The sequence below is a fragment of the Oculina patagonica genome, chromosome 7 (assembly GCF_052425735.1).
Source record: "Oculina patagonica isolate OP01 chromosome 7, crgOcupat, whole genome shotgun sequence".
Taxonomy (NCBI): Eukaryota; Metazoa; Cnidaria; class Anthozoa; order Scleractinia; family Oculinidae; genus Oculina; species Oculina patagonica.
Genome location: NC_135764.1, coordinates 5,012,511 through 5,035,593, shown reverse-complemented (window position 1 = coordinate 5,035,593; position 23,083 = coordinate 5,012,511). Strand labels below are relative to the sequence as shown.

The following is a 23,083-nucleotide window of genomic DNA, read 5'->3' as shown; positions in this document are numbered from 1 at the left end:
AGAAATTCTGAAACACCAATGTTGCTGTGCGTCCCACCAGATTTTATTTATTCGCTCGCTAGAAAAGTATGACACCATTAAGTAATGTACGGGATAACCTTAGCCAGGGAAAGGGGTTGGGGAGACTCGCGTACAACGGTGACAGGAATGCTCGCGGGAAATTCTAAGAGAGAAACCAAAAATAAACTACTGGAAACCGTATTTGGAGGGCGCGGCCCCGGGAGTGATATGTGATATGCGGCACTTTGCACGGCCAAGAGTCCCGTCCTATGCAAAAGAGATTTTTTCCCATCAAATTCCTGTTTACTGCTTTGTAGCTTATTTTGAATGCGCGTCCTAAAGGGGTACCATAATCTGTACAACTGCCGAAATTTAAAATAAAATACACTTCCCCCTCCCCCTCCCCCCATAGGAACCACCCGAACGATCGTCTTTGTCACCCAAGGGTCCTCGTTCCAAGGCTTTGCCGACTTAATTTCTCGAATGGTTTTGGGGACGAAAAAGATCCAAAGTTTACGTATGCGAGGAGCTATGCATTGTGGCCGGACATACATCAAAGGCGTTTTATGTATAGAAATTTATTTTATTAAAGCAAAAAGCTCGAAATATATCTCTTTTTTAACAATACTAATTTAGAAACATCTTTAGTATAGAGTATCCGATTAAAACAATTGAGTCAAATACTTAGTCTAGGTATTATTTGTTGCGTCGCGAATGCAGTCCCCATCTCTGTACTGTATTCAGCAGAAGATACTGTATCACGATTTTAAGGTCTTTGCAGCATTTATGGACTTGAATGTTGAAACCCGGGGTATCTATTCGAACAAAATCGAACCAAAATTCCATCAAACGCCTATCGTTCGATTGGGTTCGGTAATCGAACAAAATCGAACGATTGGCGACCGTTTGGTTATTGAACGTTCGATTGTGTTCGATTGACCAAATTTTATTGTTAGTTCGATTATGTTCGATTACCGAACCCCATCGCATGATTGGTGTTCGATTCGGTTCTATTGCCGAATGTTCTATTAGGTGAAATAAATAAATGAAAACTTTATTTACGCCTCGGTATTATGAGGCGTGTTAGGCCTCTAGCAAGTAATGCTAATGAAACCGAGTAATAAAATACAAGAATAATGATAAGAAAAATAAATAAATGAAAGTAGATTTCTAAGTCCTTACAGCAAGGTGCCCAAAAGTGTGACCACTTTTAATTTATTCACATTCTTTCGTGCAGATTTAATCCAATCAAAAGCCGTGGATAGCTTGCAGTTGACTTCTGATTGGATTAAATCTGCACGAAAGAATGTGAATAAATTAAAAGTGGTCACACTTTTGAGCGCCTTGCTGTAAGTAAATTTTAAAATAAAATAACATATATTATAATAGAATAATGAGAATTCTATAAATAATTAAGTCGTTTTTAAGTTGTTTCTCCTTACTGCCTTTTTAAATAATCCAATATTTGTCATAGATCTTAGATTATCTGGTAAAGATTTCCATGCCTTAGCGGCTACATAAGAAGTTGATCTTAAACCATTCCAGGTTAACCTAACTCTAGATAGAACGAGTTCGTTTATTCCCCTGAGATTCTTCTTATTATCCCGGGTTGAAACCAGCTTACTCGTAAAGATTCCAAAGAAAACCTGATCAATCCATTAAATGTGACTAAGAGAATACGATTTTCTCTTGATGTGGCTCAATCTTGACTTTATAATACATTGGCTCGGTGTCTTGTAAGACAAATCATGAGTTTCTAGCCCGTTTACTACTCCTCCAATCTTAAAAACATCTGTGCCTCTTTGCGAGTAGTTATTTTATTCTATTAGAGTTTTTCTATCTAAATAAACTATCATCTATAGGCTTCCATCGCTATTGAAACTTTTACCTGTTTTACGTTGAAAGTTAACTTAAAATTGAGATACAGACTTCTAAACTGATTTAGAGCGGTTTTCATTTGAGTGTCGAACGTAATTCGTATTTGCTTTGGTTTTGCCTTAATACGCTTAGTGATTGGTTTAAAAATCTCGCGCCACTTTCTTAGCCAATCAGAAGTGAAACCAAAACCACTTGTGATTGCTCGCGCACGTTTCTCGCGCTTTGCATCGGCTACCTGTATTTACTTCGCGTTTTGATTGGTTCAATGGGTTGTCTGTGTCTTTTGTGATTGGCTAGAATAATGACATTTGTTTTTTCAGTTGAAAAGCGCTCTATCATACAGAACTTGTAGCTGTCCCATTTTCGCCTGCCTCTTCGTATTTTCTCTTTACAGATTTAGGATTATAGAATGTTTTTAACATTACATTGCTTCTCCTCCTATTGTGAAGGTAGCCCGATATATCCGGGTACTCTGCTTCATCCTTGTTCGTGTCAATATCCAGTAATTTCCGTTTGACCGCGGCCGAGTACTTCCGTGGTCCTTTTTCGTGAAAATTGTCACCTTTCATGTCGTTGTAAATGAAGCCTGCAGCGAAGAGCCTGTTCTCGAGGGAAAGAAAAAATATGGCGACCAGCGCCAGAGAAGCGCCCAGAAAAAACACCCCGCTTAATGAGTGAACGGCCAATCTTTGGTGATGCTCCTCGCTTCTGTCCTCGCCTGAAGAAACCCACTTTTTGTACAGTTCACTTGGCCTGGAAATAACAAACAAAAAAAGATTTATAAAGTTTGCAGGTTGGAAACCACGCCCTTCCAAATTTGTCTGTAAATTTTTCCGCAGACTTTGACTCAAAACAGTTAAAAGGGAAATATGAAACAAGTTTGAAGCGTGATTTCACACTTATGAGCTCATAAATATCTCAAAAACGTGACAAGTAAAATAATTTGGCGAATATCGCATTTAGTTTTCAGACTGTATTTAGCGCGCTTGTGACACGAAATTAGTTGCAAAAATGTAGTTCGGGTAGCAGCTCTCGCAAAGTCTCACATAAATGGCTCGCTTCCCTTCGAGACAACAATAGAACAAACAACAGGAACGATGCCCCTAACCCAAAACACAATAGCAACTGCCTTACAGTAGAAAACTAGTAGAATGACAAGCCTTCTCGAGCTGCTATACTACTACAAAATGTTGTGTCTCTGCGCATGTTCATAAACATTGTTAATTGCTTTTATAGTATATCTGCATTGTAAATGGTTTTTAAAGTACATCTCTTTTTATGCTGTACCCTGAGCTTCATAACTAATTGTAAAATTCATTAATAATTCATGAGGGTGCAAACCAATCCCAGCACACTATTCAGACCACATGTACACAACTGTAAACCCCAATCCAAATCAGACAAAAGAATTAACTTTTGATACAAACTCCTGCTCAGCTTATTACTATTCATTAATTTTTGATACAGATCTCTACTGATTCGCATAACAATACTTTACATTCAATTTATTGTTTTCATTTCACAAGTATCGGCTCGCCATTGTAAACGCCCATACAGATCTCCCGCTCATATTTTATCTACTACATAAAGGTGTCTATCATCTATCTCTTGGGACCTTACGAGACTATGTTATTTAGTGCGTTCATTGGTGTCAGAACTTATCTCTTGCTGAATATGTGAGCGCATTATTAAATTTAGACTAGAAACATGAAAATTTCGCCGTCGTGATTCACGTTTTCTAGACTTCGCAGAATTTCGTCATTTCACGTCGTTGTTTTGCAGAGGACGACAAAGAAATGTAGCAAGATGGATAACGCACGCATGCTAAGCTATTGTAAAGTAAAAAGTAAAGTCTGTCTCCGAGCCATGAGGCCCATACAGCCGGAGCTTATCCCGGTTTCAGTAGCATTAAGCGACTAGGAGTATTGCTACTCCCCCCTGGATGGGATGCTAGTCCATCGAAGGGTTACCCCCCAGCAGTAAATTCGCCGGTACCCATTTATACACCTTGGTGGAGAGAGACAACGCAGCGCCTCGGCCAGGCCTCGAATCCGGGCCGTTCGACTCGGAGTCGAGCGCGCTAACCATTAGGCCACCGCGCCTCCCAGCTATTGTACTGCTCATTAAACCTTTTGTTTGGTGCCGTTCTCGTTACAGTCGACGTCGTGGTCATCCTCGGAGACCCAGGGGCAGTTAGTGGGGGCGACGGGCAGCTTATCGGGACAACGGGATTTTTGGGCGAAAGTTTACAACATAGAGCGTAACAGCCCCTGGGCACTTTGTCTTACCGAACCAGTTCCAGAAGCGTTTGAACTCCTTCCTCTTGATTGGCCACAAAAATATTTTTGTGGCCAATCAGCGAGGTTGACCAGAAGAGCGACTCTGACGTCTTCTTACACGAAGTTGTTTTCCTCATAGACTCGACGTGGTTGTTAAGCCCGTCTATCGGATGATACTACGTGGGTCTCAGATAAAAAAGCAAAACAAAAACAAAACAACGAGGCCTGGGAATATGTTAAATGTAGCATAGCGCAAAGAAAACCAAAAGTTTTTAAAGCTATACGCGAGCACCTCTTGTTTATAAGTTTTGTTTTTGTTATTTAAATATCCAACAAATGAAACAAAAACCCTTTGTTTTAACTGTCAAGCTGGCAACAAAATAACAATAGGTGACGACAGTGATATCTTCGCTAACGCGTGGCCCGTGCAGTGAAGTACCCAGACCGTGGCAAGTTCCAGACGTCGGGCAACGACCGAGAAAAAGTAATAAGAATTGTTGTTTACTCGAATAACTATTAAAAAGCGCGCAACTAACAGTGTAGAACTGGCAGTCGTCTAAGGCTTATTTTTTTCTGAGACTCTCCATGTAATAGCATCCGATTGATGGGCAGAGCATCCACGACGAGTCTATGAGGAAAACAACTTCGTGTAAGAAGACATCAGAGTCTCCTGGCCGGTCCTCGTCGCTGATTGGCCACAAAAATATTTTTGTGGCCAATCAAGAGGAAGGAGTTCAAACGCTTCTGGAACTGGTTCGGTATGACAAAGTGCCCAGGGGCTGTTACGCTCTATGTTGTAAACTTTCGCCCGAAAATCCCGTTGTCCCGATAAGCTGCCCGTCGCCCCCACTAACTGTCCCTGGGTCTCCGAGGATACGTCGTGGTTTCGTAAGGTCCTTTATCTACATTTGGAAATCACGCATGTACGTATTGCGGACCTACTTACTTATTTTCAGCCTTCATTCTGTTCATGACCAAGTCGAATTTTGGTTTCCATGGTGAGTTTTTCTTAAACGCGTATGAATATCCGCTCTCGGCGAAAGGCGTAGTCGCTCCGACCACCTGCAGTCTTGGATATGTAGCTGACTTCTGTTTGGCAACTTCGTAATCTATTGACAACACCTCACTGATAAAGATATCCAACTGCCTGCCAATAAAACATATAAACACAGTAAATGTTTTGCAGTGAAATTTCTCAAACTCATTAATAATTAATCAAGTAAAAACAAAGAAAATCTAACCATGAAGGAGGTTTGGATACCCGATCTTGATTAGCATGGGTTTTTAGGATTTTATTTCTCCGTTTACTCCGTGGTTTTAATTTCGATCGACAAGATATATCAAACACTCGAGATAGTGTTTCATCGGCTATCCAAACACCCCGAATTTCGTCAAAAATACTCCGCTGCGCGTCGCACTTTCAACTCCCTTCTCGGTGTTTGGATATCACGATGAAACACCAGCGTCTGTCGCTCGTGTTTGATATATTAATAATATATTAATATCAACATCTTTGCTTCACAAACAAACTTTAAAATAATACATACTGCGGAATAAGTTAAAAGAAGAATTTTTTTTCCATTTTTTTTCTACGCTAATTCTTCTAGGTGTTACAACTTGTGATAATTAAGTTATTTAAAAAATAACATATTTTCGTGCCCCAAAACCCGAATTTTTATCTCCGATAACAAAATGCATTATAACATAATGAAAACGGCACCGAGTTGTTAAAAAAAAATTTATTACAAGATGAGACAGAAGTTCATAAGCTATATAGTTCCCATGGAGTGCAGGTTTGAGAAGAAATTTCTCTAAAGAACTCCCATCTTTCACTGCACTTTTATTCAAATATGTTGGGTGATTGTCGGCCTTCCGAACAGATAATTATTCCGTTAATGGAGATGAAAAACAAGTCAAACCTGTTTCTAACTCGTTCCACGCCATCAGTAAAGTTATCTACCAAGTGCTTTTTATCACGCATGCGTCTAAACATGGACTGCATGACAGGATCTTCGTTCAGTTCAAAGTATGAATCCACATAGCTGGACTTAACTACCCCGTATGATATCTTGGATTCAGGAGCTGTGATCTAAAGGTATAAAAAATACATCCATCATTTACTGTAAAAACAGTACTCTCAGACGGCGAGGATTATTGTACTGAATGTTTGACAGAAAAGGCAAACAAGATCCTAAAATACAAGAAAAATATAACAGTTTATATTAAATCCCTTATTTGATAGTTTGGCAGATAATTTGCAGGGAGATCTGACTCTTTGCTCGCATTTTTTTTGGCTCGAAAAAATACTGCTGAACCCGTAGAAGGTCGCGGCGATGTGTCAAACCATGGAATATGGGATCCTGGGAAGGACACCCAAATACCTTAAGGTTACTATTTTTAGCGGTTACTAATTTTAGCGATTTTTTCTGAGCAAGATTTAGACTATTAAATTAAGCGATTTTCCGAAAATTAAAAAAAGCAATTTATATATATAGCTAAGATGGAAAAAATGTTCAGTAATATAACAAAGTCACTTAAAATTGAACGAACATTATCATTGTCAGAGAGAACAAAGTGAATTGCGAATGTTAGAAAGTGGGTAATCATCAGGAAAATCAGTCATATTCTCCACGATGCCGGCGATTCAAGCTCTCTCCCAACCCTTCTTAATTGTTGACCTACCTTCTGACGTTGTCATATAGTTAAACAAGGCCACTATATTTGTATTCCTGTGGCGGACGGGGGTATTAATTTTACGCTTATTAAATTTGACCGAGACAAATTTTAGCGAGTACTTAATTTAGCGATTTTGGCCCAACTCGCTGAAATCGCTAAAATTAGTAGCCGCTAACAATAGTAACCTTAAGGTAAAACAGACGGGGATACTCGTCTCAAAGTTTGAATTACACATCTAAAGGAGACCAATATGGGCGTGCCAAAGCTTTTTTGACACATGAAAGATGCTAAAAACAGCATTTGATTGGTTTACAATGTCAGACGCCATTGATGTGATAAAAACCAGGACGACTGAAATATTACTACAACAACACAAATCAAAGATGGCGTCTAGGAACAAACGTGTCTGTCTGATCTTTTTAAGCATGGAATGCTCACCTTAGGGTCTTTAATGCCAGTGACCTCAGGCTTGGTGTCATCAGATAACAGATGAGCTGTCAGATTCGCCGTGTATGACGTCACGCACATCAGGGCAAAAATCGCCAAGAACACAGCCATGGCGCGCGCGCTTAAACTACGCGGCCGTGAGTCTACAAACTGGTTATCAAAGCAGACGCCCCAGCAGTACCACATACTCTCACTCAGGTCGAATCCTTTATGGTTTTTAGCTCGAAATGACTTGTGATGACCGTAAGGGCTCAAACGATCCGTGTACCATAACAGCCCTAAGTAGAAATTTACCACGCCTATCATTCCCATCCACAGATAAGTAGTAAATGGATGGAAAAACGAGAAGTCGAGATCCTCGACGTTTTGTTCGCCCACGAGCACGAGCAAGGCGAGGCCAGCGTGCGTCCAGCGCAGAGAGAAATCGATCACTTCCGAGCGAGCCTCGTTCGACATCAAATCGATGGCGATGTCTGCCTTTCCCTCGAGGATGTCCCGCACAACCCCGTTCCACGTTCCCGCCGTGACATTTTTCGCGCCGTAATTGCCATCACGAACGAAATAAACGAGCGGCTCGAATTGGAGTTCTGTCTTGACGTACCGTAATACATCAATTGCAAGACCATAGCAACAGTGCTTGGTGAAGTTCTGTGAATCCCCAATGTATTTCAGGCATTCTAATCCCTGAAAACATCCGTCGCTAGCGTCAAAATCTGCTTTCATAGTCAATGGAGGATATTCTACAACAGCGGCTCTTAAAACCGGTATTTCTCCAGTACTTTTATCTTTTGCAAGGGATAAATCTTCCGTTTGTAATGTTAACCCTTTGTTCGTCCATTTTCCTATCTGGACCCAGCCCTTCTCCTGGTCGAACGGTGTTTGTAGATAAAGAATTTCGTAAGAAAGATGTGCTTTGCTGCTGTGTTCCGTGTTGTCCGAGTCACGTGATTTGACGCTCGCCACGAGTAATCTAGATGTGGATTGTACGACAAAAGAACAGTCAGCGAAAAAAAATATATCATTATAGTTTATACGGATAAGGAAAGTGCTAACTGGATAGGACTTGTAAAGTGGTAAATCCTGCAAAAGTAAACCATTGATTTAACAAATAGATTCCATTTTGCCGCGCGTCTGTTCAATTATAGATCACAGATGACGTCAAAATCTGTGTAGTAAGAACAAAAAAGTGGCCTACGAGCCGCTAGATAAGTGGGTCACTACACTCACCCATTGACTACTCTCACTCATCTTTTGAGTACTTTGGTTTCAAGTTTACGACTAGCGCTAGAATTTGAAAACCTTTCTGGCTAAAATAGAATCGTAAAGGTTGTGGTAAACGAGGACATATTGTTGCGGACACAAAAGTTTCACTGTTTTCCCGCGCGCAACATATGTTGCGGACACAAAATTTGTGTCCGAGACACAAAAACTGTTTCCAATTTCTTTCAGAAACATTTTGTGTCCGCAACAATTGTTTCTCCGTTTGCTCGCCCAAGAAAACATCATGAGCAACAATATGTCCGCCACAATGTGTCCTCGTTTTCCACTGCCTCTATAGCCCGGGCCAAACAAGGATAAGAGTTGATGAGAGTTGACACTCATGAGAGCTTTCGTCAACTCTCATTGACAATCACCAACTCGGGCTAAACGAGAACGAGAGTCCGTCAAAGTCTCATCGACTCTCACGAAAAATTTGAGCACCTTTAAAGCCTTTGAGAGCGCATGAGAGTCGATGAGAGTGCATGAGAGTTCCATGCCAAACGAGAGCGAGAGTTTGAACTCTCATTAACTCCCATCCTCGTTTGGCCCGGGCTTAACAATTAAAACGATCTAATTTGTTCAATTGGTCAATATTGATCGCCTGGTGGTGAATTCTTACTTGTGAAGCTCCTGGCCTTTAGTCCATGCCGAGGAACTATAACAGTCTGAAGGCCTCCGCAAATATTGTTGCATTTTTCTTTCGTCCATCAATGCAAACGTTCTCTGTATGATTGACAAGCTGTCAATCAATTGTCTTCTGTCAAACTCCTCTTCGCTAGCATACCTCGCTGTCCTTATAGCATAAATAAAACTTGGAAGAGTGTAAAGATTTGGTACATCCCGGAGTGATTTCTCGGAGAGAATCCATAGCATATTCTCGTTGATGAGACGAAAATCCTTTGCAATCCACAAAATGAAGTGTGCCAGCTTTGAGTCGCAGTAGAGAAAAACAGCTTGTGTTGTACTTGATTTTATTCTTAGCAACTCCTGGATTATGTCCTGCTGTTGTATATCAGGTGACCCAAGGTTAATAATAGTTACAGAGGCAAACTCGTTGAAGTGTTGCATGACCAGCCCGTAAGACGTGTCGTCGCTAACTATAACAAAAGCTCGCCTTTTGCCAGCGTATTTGAGGAAGTCGAGGAACACTGTGAGTTGTAGAGTGTCGGAAGGTAGGTTACGAACAAATGTGCTGAAGTATTCCTGAAAATAACAATAAACTAAATCAATCAAACAATCAATCAATAAAATGTATTTACCCTCGGAGCTGACGGGGGGCTGACTAGGCCCCTAGCAAACATATGCTAATATGCCGAGAAAATAAATTACAAATATATATACACAGAACGGAAAAATTAATTAATAAAATAGTATTAAATTGATAAAAAGAGACTATATAGCTGCGCACAGCATTGCGAAAGGCCTGAAGTGTTGATTCCAGGCGTTCACCGCCCAGTATCTTACGGACTTCAGTCCATACTTGGTCGTATTGACCTTAGGTAAGACAATCTTATTAATGCCTCTCAAGTTCTTGATATTGTCCCTGACACAGGAGAGGTCCTTAATGTTAGATGATTTAGATAGAAAATGGCAATGAAGTGAGAAAAAGCAAACACTATTGTTATTTAAAAACATGTCACGACACCCATATTTGGTCAGGAAAGATATCCTGACTGACAGCTTGTCAACGTTGATTGCCATATTTGGAAGTGGGCTTCAAAACTTTCATAGTTTTGCCAAGTCCATTTTGCAAGATATTAAAAATACAATACCATTAAACTCTGTATGGCTGCCCTTTTGGCTTTCAACAATTTGTAAAATTGCAACTTACATTGTTTATCATTAGCGTCTTATTAGTATGTCGGGTTTTCCTCAGTATATTTTTTCCCATAAATTTGTTTTCAAATGAAAACTCTTACTATTTCATTGAAAAAAATTCAGTGTCTTGCAACAAAACGTCGGCGGATAATTTTTAAACGTGTACCATAGGGCTACTTCACGTTTTGCAGAATTAAATGATGTCCGGCGAAAACATTTTCCATCACGGACCTTAATTGTTCCAAAATGTTCTTTTTTCAGAGCTAGTCCTTTCTTAAAACCTTTGGTCACGATTTCGGCGAGATAAGAACAAATCCCTTTATTTGAATATGAAAGGAGTTTGGTTAATAGCCCTGTAATTAACTTGCACAACACATCAATAGTGCATTGTCTGATGAAAAGTTATTGAAAACACATTTTCTATAAAATTCAAAACTGACGCACGACGCAAATAGCACTCAGCTCCACAGTTTTGCGTATAGTTTTTAACTCAGAAATCTAAATTTATTGATTAATAAGAAATACATCATGTTGTGTTATAAAAATAGAATATGTCCTTTTAATTCGTTCTGGGCTTCTAGTTTTGAAAGTACTTGTGATCTTATTCTACGAAGTCAGTGCTACATGAAATTAACTCAAATTTTATGGAGCTATAATACACTTTTAGGACGCTTGTCTTTTGATAGTTTGCCACAAATTCCAACCTCTGGCTAGTAAATGCATAAGAATTCAAAAATTGACAGCCGTTTTCACTGTTTGGCATACTTAAATATTTACTCACTTTTACAAGAATTCGAGTACAGTACTTTCTTGTTCTTGGCGATATCTTTAATAGTATCTGGCATATCGAATGTCTTGCTACAAACTTTAAACTTTGCTCATATTTTTATCACAAAATGTTGTTTTCTTGCGTTTTCCATTAAATGTTCCTCATCAGGAAAACACAATTTTCTCAACATAATTCTCCCTAGTATTCGCGTTTATTTAACTCGCATCAATTTAAAATACATCAATAATCACATCCGTTATAAACCTCATTGCTTTGGCTACACAAAAATGACTATTACAGACCCTTAAATGATTTTCTTTTCAGAAATTGAAATTAGGCAGTTCAAATTTTGCGAACTTTTAAGAGATTTTAACATACATCCATCTTGAATCTGAAAATGCTTTTACAAACACAATTGTAACACCGTTGGAAGGCATTTTGCAAGCTGTACAACTAAGAACAACATTGGTGCTGATTTCTCTAACAATCTCGATTTCTTGAAGCTCTCGATCGATAACTCGAACCAAAAGTGCTTTGGATTAGCATCACTAAGTCAACCATTGTAATTTTACTTGAATTTCCTCAAACGAATTTTAGATTCGATTCAATTATCCATTCGCTAGGATGTTCGAAAAATCAGAATTTGTCGAAAAAATTCGAAATGCTACTTTAACATTGACAGAATTAATCCCTATAGTTTCAAGAGAACCGAAGTCTGTTTTGATTTTGAATGTCTTAGAATCCGTTCTAGAATTGACAATAAATCATTTTCTCTATATACATTGCGCTTCATAAAACTAAAGCTAAAAACACAAAGTGAAGAAGCACAGGAAATAAAAACGAAAAAGTTGAATTTAGACAAAACGTTTTTAAAGATAGAGATAGTACAAACTGATATATAATGTAACACTGAGATTTTTTATCAACACAAAAGACTTATCAAGATAAAGGATAAGATCTCTGACTGGGCAACGTCAATTTTTCAAGAGTACATGGAATTGTAATTGCTTTGGTGTAGTTTCTAGAGCTTGATCCTCTTTTTGAAAGCTCCTTATCGATTTACGATAATATCAAAATTCTCAAACACCTTGATGTGGTGAAAACTGAAGCACGTCAAAATAAGTGTTAAATAACAACTACTGATCGAAAACATGACTCAATGTTGGAACTAATAATTAACGTAATTTAGAGTAAGTTTCAGTTACTATGGCCACCAAAAAATTTATGTAGGCAATTTGTTTTGCTAAATTGATAAAAACGCGTTCTTAGTATTAATTCCACTTTTATGGCATTGATGTGAAGAAACAAAACAAAATAACAATTTTAATAGTTTCCGTGCAATTTCATCCGGTGCAGTAAAAGGAAAACAGCCCAGTTAGCCATCTTGAAGTTTTATAGTTAAGCTGAGAGATTTCAGAACTACATAATTCAACGGCAAAAAAGGCAAAAAAAAACTGTCCCTAAAATTAGACAAAATATAGACGTGTTGATGAAATCCTTTTGGAAAAAACATGTAATATTTAGTATATATAGTTTATTACGCCGGTAAACCAAAGTTTTATCTGCTTGCTCCCATAGTCGCTAATCAAAATACAGTATTTAATATGTATTCACATATCCCTCCTGGGCATTCAACGTGGAAAGGAGTGCAGATATTATTCATTATAAGAATTCGATATATAAAGGAAATGAGATCAAATTCAAAACCATAAATTTATTATTCCCTATCTCCTACCTTGTCTGACAGCAGGGGCTCCTGAGTAAGACTTCCAATGACTGGTATTTTAAAATACGACGCCAAATTTCCCACAAACTGCGTGAGGTTTCGGCTTCTGGTTTGCAATACAATAACTGTCACGTTACTTTCTACTATGTCCAAGCAGAACGCTGTTGAAATCTCGTCAAACGATAATCCATTTAGCTGGATCGTTTCAATCTGCAGTGATATATTGGTCAAAGTGGTTGTGCGATTATATTCCGCGAAACTGACTCCGTAATTTTCAAGAGATGTTTCGCCGCGCTTCCAACGGTCCAAGAAAACGCCAACTCTAACATTTTTAAAACGCGTCCTGCCCTCGGCTATCAAGAAGAGGCTAAACGTACAGTAAAGGAGAAGAAATCCCTTGGCAGCTCCTTTGTGCCGGATAAATTTCATCAGGGCTAGATCTTGAGCTGTAGCTCCAACTAAAACACGTCACATCAAATTAATCACAGATCGGCGCATGCTCGCTGCAAAACGTCGTTTTCCTCTAAAATCGAACTGCGTTCTTGTGTTCTCATGTCATCGTGTACACATGATTGTGCAGAACTGCTATCAGGTTTAGCAGGAAATCCCTGAGAGAAACGAAAATTATACAACGTCAGTGTTATTACGACTAAAGGATCGAGAAGGACATTAAGTATCTAGAATTTTCCCACTTTTATAATGGTATCGAGATAAAGCTAGAAATGTGAATTGCAAATTTAGTGCACATGGCTAACTGTGCGTATTTAGGTAAAACTTTAAAAGTTAAAAAAAAATAATCATAAGGCGAACAAAATATGATTTTTATCTACCTTGACAATTATTTTTACGTGCTGTCTTGCGCCATATAAAACCTGAACACAGGTTATTATCACAGTTGTAACGACAGCAGGGACGTGAGCGAAAGTAATAAAAAATTCATTTCCCGACCTGTAAAGTCAACCGGACAGCCCTTCAAAATGGAAAAAAAGAGCAAATATTTATAAATTAAACTCGTTGCGTAGAGTAATATTATTTCGGCATCTTTTTCGGCGGAGAAAAGAATATTACTCCAAGATTAAGTGTTATGCTTTTTCTTTGTTCTGCGTTAACAGAATTTTGGACTTTAATTTAAAATTAGTAGGAACTGCAGGCAAATATTAAATGCCTAGGCAACCAAAGACGTTGGACTTTGTTTATAAAGGTTATTGCTTGTGGAGATCCTCACGAAAGTACTAGCTTTGGTTTGTAGTGTTTACTTTAAGTTTTGTTCGCCCGCAGCAGGTAATATCAATTACATCTCGCTCAAAATTAAGGCAGTTTAGTCCGAAGAGGAACGCGTTTTGTATCTTTTAGCAATTAAGCGTGAAGCGCTTAAAAATGGTGTTTAGTAGAATAGGTTGAGCGGTGCCATTTCAAAATTTTAAAATATTAAAACCACGTCGTTACATTTTCAAAACTATCCCACAGAGTGATGTGAGAAATTGTATCGATTATCCTTGTGTTCAAACAACGGGAATTTTCAAAGTACCGTCAATTCGCTCTGCCCTGCAGTTTCGCTGGGACATTAAAAATCAACATATAAATCATGAGTTTTGACGAATTGCTCTAATTGGCACAAAATGAATGAAGGATTTCATAAGATGCTTCTGAAGTTCCGTCTACAAAAATACTCCATGAGGTCCGTAAAATATCATACCATTCCATTCTTTGTACATCATACATTCGTCTTTAAACGTTCGCTAAAAAAATTCATGAGTCAGAAAAAATTTTCCTTGCGGCATTTGACTAAATTGCAAAATTTAAGGATTTTTTATTTTTCTACTGCGTATTGGAGATTATTTGTGGTATTAAATTTATCATGCGGATTTTAATGCGAAAAAAATACGTAAACCGTATATAATTTTACAGGATAAAAATTAAATCTGATGCGACGCAAGTTTCAAATGACGAAAAGAAATCGATTTCGTTTGAATACATAAGGCACATGTTTATGTTTCAAATGAATGCACAATGATAATCAAATTTAAAATATTCCCGTGTTGAAACTCCTCAGAAAAGTGGCTTTCCCGCGGTTTTTCATATCAGCTGGCTAATTAACAAAAAAACCTGTTTCCTCTTTTTCCTTTCTTTGTTGATATCTTTCATCCCGATATCTGATTTTGTTTTATTTTACGGTGATCTTGACTTAAATATTCCAGATATAAGCTGCTTAGGCGAGCTGAATTTCATGCGAGGAATTAAACCGAAAAACCAAATTCTCGGCTGGAAGTCGAACAAGCTTTCATTAATATCATAGAAGGGATTAGTTATTCGTGTTCAGATAATAAGAGCTTGAAGGGAAAAAAGATACTTTTTAAAACCCTGCTGAAGTTTTACACAAACGACGCGGGCCTCGACTACTCGGCAGCGGTACTTCAAATTCATTTCTAGCTTCTTGAGATTTTATACCGGATCAAGTCAGTTTGCTTTTGTTAAATCACCTGCCTTTTCGGTATACAACGCAAATATAGATTTGACCGAAAAGCTTCAGCAGGCCAAATTACATTTACACTTTTGTTAATCAGAAAGCACTTACCTTAGTTTGCCATCAATCCGTTCCACGTCGCATTCGAAAACGCTCGCACACTCTGCGCGTGGTCGAACAACGACTTCAAAATAACTCGCAACCATAAAGTTGAATAAAAATTTGACTGAGTCTGTCCCGCGATTGCTAATTGAAAATTCATTAATTCGGGGGCGTAATATCTAAGCGTTAATTTGTTAAGTACCATAAGCTTGTATTGACTAGAGTACTGTGTGAGAAGTTATTTTCTCAGATTCGCACAATTACAATGCTGTGAGCACAGCCGCTGATTTAGTTTTTGTTGTTCACCCGTCGAAGGCACACGTTTTCGGCCTAACGAACCAGCTAAACTCCTTTTCTGGTGGCGTGAACTCAACAGGCGAATATATTAAAACCCGATTGTATTCACAGAGCACAAAATTATATTAAGTTATCCAGAATATTCTTTAACGAAATAAGTTTTATTGGCTGACAGTCTTTTGTACAGCACAACAGATTAAACAGTAGGAAAAAATATAATTCACAACAATAATAATCAGTAATATCTGTCTGATTCTTTGCGGCAAGTTAAGTCGGAAGCATAGCTTTCATATACGAATAATTATTTCCTTTATTTCGCCATAACAACCGTGGTATAATTCCGGTGATTTAATGGTCATTTCGCATTAAAATGAGGGTCTTGCGACAGAAAAGAAAAACATGTTTATAAATTGATGTGTTTGCATTTACGTTTGCACTTCATACATGCAAACCGGTTACTCGGATTAATGTCACATTGTTTGTTATTACGGCTGTCAGCGGAGCATTCAAACCGCCGCAAAAAGTCTCCTTGAATAAAATGAGAGAAAAATCACACGGCGAAGATAAAAAACGTGAAGCGCCGGTCGTTCGCCCCCGCGCGCCAACTTACGTCTATACTACTATCCCCAGCCTCTCCTCGGTCTATTTTAACCTGTTTTCAGTTCGACTCGGCTCGCTATAAAGAATCCGGCTCTGAGGAAGTAAATGAACGAAGCGTGTATGAGTAGAACCCATTCTACATTCACTCTCCATTCTCGCATTGATGTCACGCAGTTAGTTTACTGCTGTGACGTTTCCGCGCAATTTCGCCTTTTCACTTAGCTTGTTGCCCATAGTAAGCTGGGTAAGCTTCAAACGTTATTCAAAACTTTTTTCGACTCCTTCTCCTCCTCAGTTCTCAGTTAAGGCCAGAACACACGTGGTTTTTGCTTTCGATTCACGCATGCGGTATTGTAATACAACATGTGAACTACGACATGAACGGTTTCGTCGAGCATGCGAAAATTTGTCTGGGTAGTCTAATAAATACAAAGTGAGTGCTTATCTTCTGAAATTGTCGGAATATTTCGGGTTGACTTTGCATAGGAGTCTTCGGAAGTCCTCGCCCGATCTTCGAGAATATTTGGAATAAACCTTAATGCGCTCAGCATCAAACATTAGCAAAAGATGTCCTGTGTTTAAACCAATAATAATAATGATAATAATAATAATATATATATTACTGGATTTATGGAAACGTGGTCAAAGAAAAGCCCGGCCGGTGACCTGAGTGTTTTTGACCAAGTACATAACACTGCGATGTGGCCTAAAAACATGCCGAGAAAGGAAAAAAAATGAACTACAGCGCTGAAAGGTAGAAAAGAGAGAGGATGAGAGAAAAAAAGACTGACATTCACTTTAGTTTTTCTATCGTCCACTTTGGAGAAAAAAACGCGTTAAAGTCGATTTGCGCTAACAACGGTGAAAATTTCAATTTCACTAACCTGGTTTTCATAAATCCAGTCATATATATTTATTTCCTAATTTAGGGCTGTTATTAAATACGGTAGCTCTTTACGAATTATAAACAAGATCTGAACAATTATCAAAGATCAATAAAAGAGTAAAAAGACTAGTGCAGTAAATAATTATAAAACTACCTTAATAAAAGTTTTCCTTAAATAATTATTGTTAAGTTTGCGCCAAAGCCGTGTACTATCTATAAGATCATTACAATATCGAATTTCCTGATGCAAAGCATTCCAATAAACAATATGTTTCAGTATAATTTAAGCATAATGCAGTTAACGATATGCCATATTCTTGCGTCATAGAAAATTGATGAATTTTCAGCCTTAAAAAGTAGAATCATCTCCTAAGACTTTGCTTATTCGGCGCTACAAACTTCTTTGCTGCTCGCCGCCATCTTAAATATTTTGCACATGACGTCAAAACGGTCACGTGATGTATTTTTTGGGTGACACTTTTTAGGCCAAAACAAGGCGAATATAATTTAAGCGCAAAAAACGCTCAAACCGTTTCTTATATATATTGACCTAAAGAAAAAAAAAATAAAAAGTTTCGTGTGATAAATACTTAAAGAAAAGAAAAATTCTTTTCTTTTCTTCGCAGTTTACGAATCCTTCTCAAACAGGTTCTCAAAATGTCTCAAAGAACTAGGTGGTGTTCTAATAAGGTTGCAGAAAAGTGCATGTAATTTTGAATAAACTAAACATTATTTATTTATATGCCAGTCATGTTTTCTGTTTGCAGTTAACGTTTGTTCGTCTGTATAAAGTTGTTTAGTTGCGAAATCTTGACCATTGGTAATTTTGTAATTAACCGAAACACCATTTTAACATCCCTGTATTGTGCTAGCCGTATGGGTAATGAATTGACTCATTTCTCATAAATTAACAAGTCTGGCTTGTCATTCATTGACCTGCGTCAGCTTTATAAGTTCTGATTTATATTGATTCGCCTTCCATCATAATTCTTTATGGCTTTCTCGAGTTTCCTGGTAATGCATTGACCAGATAATTCAGTCTAAGACGGCATGCAATCTTTAGTCTCTGTGAATTATATGCAAAAAGTGCCAATTCGTCAACTCTACTCACTATAACACGAGATTGATTACAGGAAAGACACGTCAAGCGGTGTAATTAGCAAAGCATTTTAGAGTCATCTCATTCTTCTATTTCCCCAAAGGACAAAATGCTAATTAATTTGCTTTTGTTATCGAGTATGCCGTTCAAAATACAATAAGGTTTACATAACATGATGTGAATCTAATGTGGAAAAATATAAGCTCTGTATAACAACGACGACGACATCGTTTTTAAATGCGAAAAGCGTACACCACGAAAAGGATTTTTAATGTTGCTGGAAAATTAGAAAACGCGCGCCTTTTTCCTTTAGAAAGAGAGACTTGGAAAAATCAGTCTTTCTTGTACAAGCGAACAAACTTAACAGATAATCATGTATGTAATCGAAGTGCATATTCACGTAACAAAAATGCAGCTGAATGATTAAACGTCTGTCTCAAGCTTTTTACATCTAACATCGCAACAACAGTGCTTTGAACTTGAAGAGAACGAACGGTAGCTGCAATCACGGGTATTTTAAGATTAAAGCTCGGGCCAAACAAGGATGAGAGTCGATGAGAGTTGACTCAGTTTTCGTCAAGTCTTATTGACTATCATCAACTTGGGCCAAACAAGAACAAACGTCCGTCAAACTCTCATCGACTCTCATGAAAAGTTTGAGCACGTTCAAAGTTGATGAGAGCGCATGAGAGTCAATGAGAGTGCATGAGAGTTCCATGCCAAACGAGAGCGAGAGTTTAAACTCTAATCAACTCTCATCCTCGTTTGACCTGGGCTTAAGGAGCTACAATTAAAGGTTGTTATATTTGAACTGTTAGGGCCAAAAACATGTTCTGCATCAGTATTTGTGCCTTTCATTTGTTCTTACCTTTAAGAACAATCAGGCAGCTTCGTTTGGACGTGACAATACTGGAATAATCACCTCACACGTGCCTAGCTTGCTGTTGGATTCATTTCACCATAAGTATTCAACTTAATCTTTTGTGTTGACCGCGAGTCGAGCTGCACGCTTCGACAGGACGTACGCGCTGTATCGATTTGTGTTCAGTGTATGCAAATCCAGGTCTCTTTTCTAATTTTAGTTTTGTTTTCTCTCTCGGGAAAGGCGGTCTTTCAAAATGATTTTTTCAATTGTTCTGCGATTAATGTCTCCAGAGAGGTTTTGAATTCGTGATTACCATAAAAATAGCTGCTAAACACAGCAGTCGCTTTGACGTCTTCATTGAACAGAGTTTTTAAACGCTTCGCAATTGATCAAGATTAGGCGCGTATGAGTTTCTAGCTTCCACTTGCCAATAGATGTTTCCACAGATTTGAGGGATGCGTTTTTTAAAGTACTTTTGATGAGGAGATAACAACAGAAAACGTGATTCTTTCTCGACGTGTAAACAGGTTTGTATTGTTAAACATATTCTGTGCAAAGGTGTTACTTTTAATTACGAGTACAATTGCCGCCTTCTTTAAAAGTGTACCGTCCCCCGTTCAGTTGATGGGTTTATTTATTCTCATCGCTAGCTATATATAGTCTGCTTCAGATGTATTGATACTGAGAAATAAGAGAAATAATTAACAATTAGACTACGAGCCCAAGTTCTCTATGACTATCTATGACTATCGCTCATAGAAAACGAGGGCGAGTAGTCTAATTGTTTTAGTAGAAACTCTAAAGGATTGAAGTCCAAAACCTACAATATTGTGCACTTTGACGACAAAAATCAAGAAAATTTACCGCTTAAGAGCTACGCGAGCGCGCGACTGTTTTCTATCGGCGAATAGAAATCAGTGGGAGAACCAATCAGATTCGCGGATTTCCAATAGAACACAGCTGAGTTTCTACTAAGCTTTTTTATCACTTTCTGAATAACAGGTAGAGATACAAATAAATTCCGTGGTTTTAAGGCCCCGTCTACTCGTATCCGTTTTTGCTTGAAAACGCGACTTTTTCTCCGTTTACAAAAAATAATAATAATTCGCGTTCACTGGCAGCGTTTGCGAATCGGTTTTGCCCGTTCACACGTAAATGGTAGAACGATTCGAAAACGCCAATACCGCTGACGAAGCATGCGCATTCATCACTAAAAATGAGCCCGCAAGACAACAAGTGGCGCCATCGTTTTCGAAAAGCTTCGTTTTCACCGTCCACACAAAAACACAAAAACGGCACGTTTTTTAGAAACAGGACAGCTCCAAATGGTCTCGATAAAACCAGACGAGCAACTGTTTTTACAAAATGAACAACCGCTTTCAATTTTTAGTCTGTCAATGGTTTGACCCTGACTGTTTTTTGATGGCTTGGAAAGAAACATTAAAAAAACAGTCAGCATCAAACCAGTAACAAATTATGTCATCTCCTGACTACAATTACACTATTTTAAAACACTTTCAATTTGTAACAAGGTCGAAACATGTCTTGTTACAAATTAAAGTAATTCTACTGTTTCATTCATTTTGTTTAGTTCACAATTTAGCATCAAATTGTTTTCGTGCAAAACATTCGACATCGCAGGTTTAAATGCTTGGAATATTATAACACCGGTTGGTAAAGATCACACGTGCATGGGTTTCCAGAGTAGCGGTAGTCTAGATTACTGGAACCCAGTCAGTTCTAGTGTGCATACTTGAACCATCTAAAAACAGCAGGGGAACGCAGTTTATTTGAGTGTGAACAACAAAACGTTGCTACGGGAGTTACCATTTACAATATATTAATCTGTGTCTGAATTTGTGAAATTGAACTCAAAATATATGAGGAAGTACGTGTATTTAATTTAATTCAATTGTTATTCAATTCTTAATATTTAAAAGAAATTTCTCTTCTGTACGCGCCAACTTGGATCAGTTCGTACGGAAACGGAAAGACAAGGACAAGAAAACGTTAAATTCACTTTCTCTCCAAAAGGCATTTGTCTTAGCTTAGTTATTAATTTTAACTTTTTAAGTGTTTTTTGAAAGAGAAGCCTATTTTAGTTCAAAATTTGTTTTTACTCTAAGCCACTAGAAGCAATTTGCGTCATAAAACAGTTATTATAAAAACAAATGCGTCATGAAAAAACCGATAAGTTTAAAGCTCACAAGTTATAAAAAATAAAGTCGCATTTTCTTTTTGTCTAAGTATTCAATTAGTACAAACTTAAGTGTATTTACATAGAATATGCATGCAGTCTCGACTTGTGATAACTGAAAAAAATCAAAATGCATAAATTCAAAATTTATCAATAGTCTAACAATGTCTGCCACTCCCAATTTTTTGCTGTGTGTTAAATGAAGTAAAAATGTCCCTTGCAGCTAAAACGGTATTTTAGACCCCTTAATTTACTGAGTTTTCTTCTATAGAATAGTAATTTGTCTCCACTTACCTCTTATCCAATCCTATCTCTCAATAAAATTTTTTTAGTCTATCTTCGCCGCTGGAGTCTTCTCAGAGCTTCTCAGTCCAAATTATTCATGTGTACAGACAACTGGAAATTCGCCTTTCAAACATTACAAATGTAATAAGCATGCTTGTATGAAAACTAACAGTTTTCACGAGGGCCTAAACCCGAAAAGAAACCAGTTTTGAGCACGAATTAACTCTAACGGGAAACTAGTTTTCTGCGAGAATATTTCTTCACCAAACAAGCCAAGCTTCTTCAGCTCTTAAAATGGACATCTTATCTACATCTGCGGAATCATTATCATTGTCTTTGCCTTTTAAGGCCATATCTAAGTCTGCCTGTGGCGTCATTGAGGCGGACTACAAATAATAAATACTCATTCTTTATTTCATCACGATTGGGGTCGTATACTAACAATCAAGCGTTTTATTGCAAACTATGGGCTAACTAGGAATAGAAATGTACAATGAATTAAAGTGAGAGGTAATATAAACTTGAGACAACTGTAAACTATCAATAAAATGCTTCAAATCTGACATCTTTTCACGCACTGATTGAATAGATGGACTATTTAATCCAGTTCTGGGTCCTTAATTGAGAGATCCATTTTCGCTTTTCTACAAAGTTGTTTGAGGTTACAAGAGAAGCTGAAATAGACCGAATCAGAATTCCATAAGATAGCGCCTATGCATCGGATTGAAATCTTCATAAATATTGTTGGTGGTTTCCTTTAACTCGTGATGGATTATCGTCATGATGCTATCACGAGAGAGCGCCTAAATCAATTTGTAACCATGGTTACAAGAAGCACCAGGAAATTCTACAACTCGCTTTAAAGGAGTTATGTCAAGGGTATTTCGCAGATTTTTTGTCTTAATTGTTTTCAAATAAGTGGTAGGCAACTTAACCCACGAAAAACATTATCTTTGAACATCTAAAGGAAGATATAATCTTAATTTGCGGATATAAATCAAGCAACGGCTATAAGTATCGATTTTTTGAAGACGCGCAAAACAACTCGAAAAAGTATAGCCCTTACTTTTTCAAGTTGCAATCCATTTCCATCCGAGCCATCCGCAGCCAAAGATTCTCATTAACAGTTTCAGTGCTCTAATATAGCAATTTTTAATAAAAATGGAGTATTATTTTTAGGTTTTCTACGACACAATTATAAATTTTGGCTGTTCAAAAATCTGTTAAAATCCGTGACACAGTCCCATTAAGAGTATGGTCAAAGAGATGACTCTGCAGCTGCTAAGTAAATCATCTTTAAAAGGTAGGTTTTATCGGTCACTATCTACGGCTTCTAATACAGCGAACCAATCAATTTCGAAATCGTGACAAGTGAGTTCCATACACCATTATTTTTTGACAACAGCGTGGTTCTATTTTTTGCGTTCGTTAGAGC

General features: G+C 37.8%; 1 protein-coding gene across 3 annotated transcripts; it reads right to left on the bottom strand.

Annotated features, from left to right (window-relative positions):
• Window positions 1-1,449: 1,449 nt before the first annotated feature.
• LOC144660828 (glutamate receptor ionotropic, NMDA 1-like) lies at window positions 1,450-22,046 on the bottom strand. Of its 3 annotated transcripts, none has more exons than XM_078521555.1 (7): window positions 21,658-22,046; window positions 12,863-13,461; window positions 9,160-9,743; window positions 7,272-8,250; window positions 6,077-6,246; window positions 5,104-5,304; window positions 1,450-2,631 (listed from the first exon to the last, which is right to left on the bottom strand). In XM_078521555.1, exons 2-7 carry the CDS (start codon window positions 13,280-13,282, stop codon window positions 2,214-2,216), a joined length of 2,772 nt encoding a protein of 923 aa, XP_078377681.1. In that variant the 5' UTR covers window positions 13,283-13,461; window positions 21,658-22,046; the 3' UTR covers window positions 1,450-2,213. The 3 variants fall into 3 exon arrangements, with proteins under 3 accessions (XP_078377681.1, XP_078377680.1, XP_078377679.1); XM_078521554.1 differs by lacking the exon at window positions 21,658-22,046 and adding an exon at window positions 15,429-15,597; XM_078521553.1 differs by lacking the exon at window positions 21,658-22,046 and having other exon boundaries at window positions 12,863-14,271.
• Between the last annotated feature and the right edge of the window lie 1,037 nt (window positions 22,047-23,083).